Source organism: Tupaia chinensis, unplaced genomic scaffold (assembly GCF_000334495.1).
Source record: "Tupaia chinensis unplaced genomic scaffold, TupChi_1.0 Scaffold150288_1, whole genome shotgun sequence".
NCBI classification, from domain to species: Eukaryota; Metazoa; Chordata; class Mammalia; order Scandentia; family Tupaiidae; genus Tupaia; species Tupaia belangeri.
Genome location: NW_006210128.1, coordinates 759,156 through 765,727, shown reverse-complemented (window position 1 = coordinate 765,727; position 6,572 = coordinate 759,156). Strand labels below are relative to the sequence as shown.

General features: G+C 43.4%; 1 protein-coding gene across 1 annotated transcript in view; it reads left to right on the top strand.

Annotated features, from left to right (window-relative positions):
• NDUFA9 (NADH:ubiquinone oxidoreductase subunit A9) overlaps positions 1–6,572 on the top strand; it is a 44,561-nt gene that overhangs the window by 31,102 nt on the left and 6,887 nt on the right. The window contains exons 7-8 of the mRNA XM_006172024.3: positions 2,381–2,448; positions 3,544–3,620. Of these exons, the coding sequence (XP_006172086.1) occupies positions 2,381–2,448; positions 3,544–3,620 (145 nt within the window). The remainder of the gene's footprint in view (positions 1–2,380; positions 2,449–3,543; positions 3,621–6,572) is intronic.

Sequence of the window (6,572 nt, the reverse complement as noted above, 5' to 3'; positions counted from 1 at the left end):
TTGCTTTGGTGGACCAAGCATGAGGTGCCCAATGTGCAAGTCTGAGGGATTCTAAGCTCACCAATCGGTGAGCGCTATGGGAAGTGGCCAATCAGAGTATGGTTTTGAAGTTGAGGTTTTGAAGGGGAGCCAATCATGGCCTTTGGCATTGTATAATTATTTGCTCTCTGAGAAACCTAAACCTAAGGGCTTCCTAAGATGGCAATAGTAAGAGACTCATGAAAATGGCCTTGGCAGACTCGCTGGTGCGCAACCTCCCACAAGCCCAGGTGGGGCAGCAGCTCCTACTGGGATCCAACTGGGGACCCTTGAAAGCTGGAGTACCTCCTCCCCTCACCCCACTGCAGGCTGGGTGGAAGTCCCTGCTGATGCACTAAAGCTGGTGACTTTTGCTTTCCTGTTGCTCCTTCTGTCTCTGGGCTCAGTCTTAGATTTGTATTGAGTTAATTTTTATATGTGGTATAGATAAGGGTCCGACTTCATTTTTTTGTATATAGATACCTAGTTTTCCCAGCACCATTTCTTGTAAAGGCTGTTTTTTACCTATTGATGCTTTTATCTAAAATAATTTGACTGTATATGCAAGGGTAATTTCTTTCTATTCCATTGGTATATACATCTGTTCTTTTATTTATTTTTATTTATTTATTTCAATTTGATCAGAGAGGGACAGAGTGAGAGAGAGAGAGGGAAAGTGAGAAAGCAAGCCACCAGGTCTGGGACTTGAACCACACACAGTTGGCCATGTAGGAATCCAGTGCCCTCAACCACCACGTACCTGCTGGCCCCCTTTATTCTTATGCCACTGTTTTGCTCACTGAACATGGCTTTCAATACTATGACCTTGTAATAAGTTTGAAATCAGGACTTGTGAGACCTCCCTCTACTAGGATTTAATCATGGGGCCCTTCCTAAATGATTTTATCAAATCCTAATCACCTCCCAAAGGCCTACCTCTTAATTCATATTTGGATTGTCTTTCTCCTCTTAATACCGTCACAATCCAATTCTAATGCATACATTTTGGAGGGACGTAGTCAAACCATAGCACTGGGTAATAGAATCGCATTTCTTACAGTTCTGGAGGTTGGGAAGTCCAAGAACCAAGTACCAGCATCTGGTGAAGCCCTTCTTGCTATGTTATCACATGACCATCCAAAGTTCTCACATGGTGGAAGGCAAAGGGCAAAAAAGACAAATGCCATGTCCTTACATGGCTAAAACGTAGAAGAGCGAGCTGGCTGAGTGCTATGTGAAGCCTCTTTTATGAGGGCCTGCCATTCACGAGGAGAAACTTAGGCTTAATTACCTTAAGAGGCCTTTTAGAAAACCTCACCTCTTAATATTTTCACTTTGGCAGCACCTAAATTTCGGAGAGACAACATTTAAACCATGGCAGTTTCTTATTATTGTCTTTTAATCTGTGGACTCAGAATGTCTTTTTCTTTTTTTCTTTTTTTTGAGAGGTTTTTGCTATAGGGCGCGTGCACTCGCCAGACAGTCAGAGAGAGACAGAGAGGCAGAAAGCGAGAAATCACTCCCCAGGGGGGATGGCCACGCTGCAATCTCTTCTCCTCCGTTCTCCTCTCAGGATCTTGGGCACGCACGCACACGCGCCCAGTGTGAGTTTTAAGCCACCAGGTTCAGGACGTGAACCGTGGTCGACTACGTGGGAGTCCAGCGACATAGCCATTGCACTAACTGCTGGCCCCCCTCAGAATGTCTTTCTATGTATCTGTCTTTAATGTATTTTTTAAAGAGATTTTTGCTATAGAGCACATGTGCTTGCTGGAGAGACAGAGAGACAAAAAGTGAGAAATCACCCCCCGGGAGGATGGACACATTGCAATCCCTTCTCCAGTCTCCTCTTGGGATTTTGGGCATGTGTGCTCACGTGCCTGGCATGAGTTTTTAAGCCACCAGGTCTGGGACTTAAACTATAGTCAACTATGTTGGAGTCTAGTGACATAACCATTATGCCATCTGCTGGTCCCCTATGATCCCATTTTTATTAGAATCTTCTGGGTAACCTATGCTTTATCACTCATCTAATTGATTCCTTTGATTCCTCTGTTTCTCTTTAGAATAGGGTGTGGTTAGAGTCCAGTGTTGGGAATGGCCATGCATTTGGCGTTATCAGTTAGAAGGCTTGATACCAAACTTTTCTACTTCTTTTCCTTGCTCTGCATTTTCTTAAATGTTTGACCATTTACATTTCATGTTTATTGTCTCAAAAACAAATGGCTGTTCCTTATAAGATAATTAGCTTTCTGAGTCAGCTTCATTTATTATACTGTTTCTATGCAAAAGATTATATTAGCCTGGAGCCTTATAGCATCTTAAGCCTTCTCAGGATAGTCCTTGTTTTTCCTTCTGACAGATTTTCGTTGGTTTGGTGGGGTACCTCTTATCTCCTTGGGTAAGAACACGGTGAAACAACCAGTATATGTAAGTACACTGAATGAGGGGCTTTAGCTGAATTTGGGTGATGGGTTTTCTGGTTTCATCCTATTCAGTTTACTTAGTCGTTTTCTTCTTTGTCCATTTGCTTCAGCGGGTTCCCTCTCAGTTTACATGTCTTACCAGTGTCTTCACTTGTTCATGGACATGAGAAAAGTTCATGAGCCCCTTAATGTACGTGTTACACTGTGTATGCCATCGGTCATAGAGATATTAACTAGGACACAGATTGCTCTCAGTCAGAGGACGGTGATTAAAACCGACCGTGCCGTGTGATGAGTGTTGTGATAGGGACAAGGCTCTATGTAAGTACATCAGATGGGCACCTTCCCAGACTTGGGCTTCTCAGAAGATAGAACGGCTAAGACCTTAAAGCTGACTAACAGTAAGTCACATGAAGGGAGAGTCCTCTATGCAGTGGGCCCAGACGTAGAAGAGCATGTCGGATTTCAATCCTAGGTTGAACCAGAGTGTTTAGTAGTGGCATTATGACGTTCTGGGGTGAATGATTCTCTGTTATAGGGACTGTGACAGGAAGCTCAGCAGCACCCTGACCTCGAGCCGTGAGCTCTAGTAGTACCACCTGTAGCTGTGACAACTAAGAACGTGTCCAGACAGCTGTCGGAGGTCCCCTGGGAGCTGAAATCAGCCCTGGTTGAGAACGACGGTGTCTAAAACCATCTGACATCACTGGTTTTGAAAGTCATGGTGGTAGGGTGTCAGCAGTTCTGTGTGGCTCAGCCCTAACCATGTCGGCTCGGTAACAGAGTTGGGAGGAGTGCAGAGAGATAGCGGGCGACAGCACACCAGGAGGGCTTTGAGCCTTCGGGAAATAAATGCATTCTGACTGGAGAGAGTACTTGGTGAGCCTTGTACTGTGGAGATTACGTGAGCTCCCGAGAAGGTTCTTGAAGAAGGTTTTCTGAAAACAGGCTGCCATTCTTTTAATTTGATCTCATTTTCTTTGCTATGTTTTCTGTCCTGCTTTCCTTTCTGCTTCCTTCCCTTCCTCCCTTTCTTCCCCCTTCTCCCTCTCTTTTTCAGCAGTTTTGTAAACTTATGTTACAATTATTATAATTATAGGTTGTGGATGTGTCCAAAGGAATTGTTAATGCAATTAAGGATCCAGATGCCAAAGGGAAAACCTTTGCTTTTGTTGGGTAAGTGACTAGAATTTGACTTAAGATTATTCTGTTACAAATGAAAGAATCTTACTGGCTTATAAGAAACAAGTTGCTAACACATTTACTTGTTGCATTTTTACAGTGTCAGAATCTCCTGAATGCTTACATAAGTCAGAATTTGAGGGGCTGGCAGGTGGCTTGGTAATTAAGGTGCTGGACTCCCACATGGCTGACTGTGGTTCGAGTCCCAGACCTGGTGACTTGCTTTCTCACTTTCCCTCTCTCTCTGGTCAAATTAAAAAATAATAACAAATAAAGAAATTAAATAAAATCCTTTTTTAAAAACAGAATTTGAGTGAACCTGGGAGCATGCATTCATAAGTGATCCTGTCATTAGAGTCTGAAAACCACTTCCTTAGAGTGCTAGATATACTTAGTCCAGTGATCCGTAGGGTTGATTTTATACTGCTCTAGTAATGTCTTTACTGTAGAGAAGGATACTGTTATAAATTTTAAAACACAAATAAATACTTTTAGGGTATGTTTATAATCAAATTAATTTTTTAAAGTTTATTTATTTCTTCCATGGAAGAGCAAGGCAGAGAGACATGCAGCCCCAACAGGGTCTTCATGCTGTGATCCACCCTCAGCCTCAGGGAGCCAGGATAGCACGCACGTGGCCGGTAACACCACTGACCTGGGTCTTCATGCTGTGATCCACCCTCAGCCTCAGGAGCCAGGATAGCAGGCACGTGGCCGGTAGCACCACTGACCTGGAGCGTACCCCAGATCGGGTTAATTTTGACTGGGTATTTCAGTGAAACCGCAGGTTGGAAATGGCCAGTTTAGGGTCTAGTTATTACTGCTGTCAAACTAATCCTCTGTAATATGCTCTCTTTGTTAAATTTTGCTCCCAGGTAAAATGGGATACAGGTAAACTAGGTAGCTTATCTGAAATTAGTAAATCATGTTACAGCTAAGTTTAGGATCTCGGGTTAATTTTGACTGGGTATTTCAGTGAAACCGCAGGTTGGAAATGGCCAGTTTAGGGTCTAGTTATTACTGCTGTCAAACTAATCCTCTGTAATATGCTCTCTTTGTTAAATTTTGCTCCCAGGTAAAATGGGATACAGGTAAACTAGGTAGCTTATCTGAAATTAGTAAATCATGTTACAGCTAAGTTTAGGATCTTTTTGCTGAATTATCTAAAAGTCAAAAACAGGCTCAGTCTATCCCATTGAAAAGTGTCAGATTCTCCTAACAAGTAGTCCAGAACCGTCATTCTGTGAAACTAACTAATAGCACTTGATAGTCAGGGAAGTAGTCCAGAACCGTCATTCTGTGAAACTAATAGCACTTGATAGTCAGGGGAGGGAAAGGCCTGATTCAACAACAGCTAACCTAAATCTTGAGAGTATTTCCTCTGAGAGAGAATGACACTTTTCTCTCTGAGACAAGAATAGTATACTAGTATACATTCCCCGGATTTGAATTCATACATCATCACGTTTGTTATTATTATTTAGTTTAATAGAATGTTTTTCAGTAAAACATTACATTTGCTCCTCACCGAATGACCTAGTTCCCTTCCTACGACTAGGTTGGTAAGTGCGGGGCTTAGGCAGATGTCTTCTGGTGTGTCGTGGCCCCATAGGGATGTTTGTCCAGTGGATGTCATGTGACGTCATGCTAGAATAATGTGATTCTATCCAGACAAGAAGCATACATCAGAGAAGTCCCAGAAAGTAATAAGACACATCACATTGTGTGTGTCTTACTATATTAATATTAATCCAGCATAATTATTTTTATTTATTCCAGATACTATTGGTGTGCAATAAAAGTACAAATTTATAAACAAACTGTAGTCGTGGCCCCATAGGGATGTTTGTCCAGTGGATGTCATGTGACGTCATGCTAGAATAATGTGATTCTATCCAGACAAGAAGCATACATCAGAGAAGTCCCAGAAAGTAATAAGACACATCACATTGTGTGTGTCTTACTATATTAATATTAATCCAGCATAATTATTTTTATTTATTCCAGATACTATTGTGGGTGTGCAATAAAAGTACAAATTTATAAACAAACTGTAATTATCAAGGTAGTGTGGTCATGACATGTAAGCAAATGGAAGGGGAGAGAGTTCACTAAATGGTTCAGTAAATGGTCCTGAAGCAGTTGGAGGAGGTCTTGGGAAAGTATAATAATGTCCTTGCCTTATATTGTGCACGGAATATGTCACAGACCTAACTTACTTTATGGCTTTTTCAAAAGCAACTTAAAGCCATTAGATAAAATGTCCGGGGCCAGATAGTAGTGCAGTGGTCCCACTGCCGAGCCTGCATGGCTTCCTGGTGGTGGTGCAATGGTCCCACTGCCAAGCCTGCATGGCTTCCCGGTGGGGGGGGGGCCCCCACCGCGGAGCCTGCATGGCTTCCTGGTGGGGGTGCAATGGTCCCACTGCCAAGCCTGCATGGCTTCCCGGTGATAATACAGTGGTCCCATCACCGAGCCTGCATGGCTTCCAAGTGGAGGTGCAGTGGTCCCACCGCCGAGCCTGCATGGCTTCCCTTGGTGGCCCAGTGGTCCCACTGCCGAGCCTGCATGGCTCCCCAGACCTCCCTGCACAGGCCGTACATGTGTGCCCATGACCCAGGCTGCCTAACACTGGGCAGTGGTGGCATGTGGACCCTGTTGGGGAACCTGTCTCTTTTTCCCTCTCTTCATCCCCCTCATGGAACACTGGAACAAGTAAACTAACAGACTAAATAAAAGCATTGGACAACATAGGTGGAAATTTATGTCCCTATAGAGGAATTTTCTTCTTCTTTTTAAAATTTTGCCAGAGGGCATGTGTACTCACCAGAGAGGGAGAAAGAGAGATACAGAGAACCAGAGAGAGAGAAAGTGAAAAATTACCCCCCAGAGGTATGGTCACACAATCCCATCTCATTTTCCTCTTGGGATTCTGGGCATGCAAGT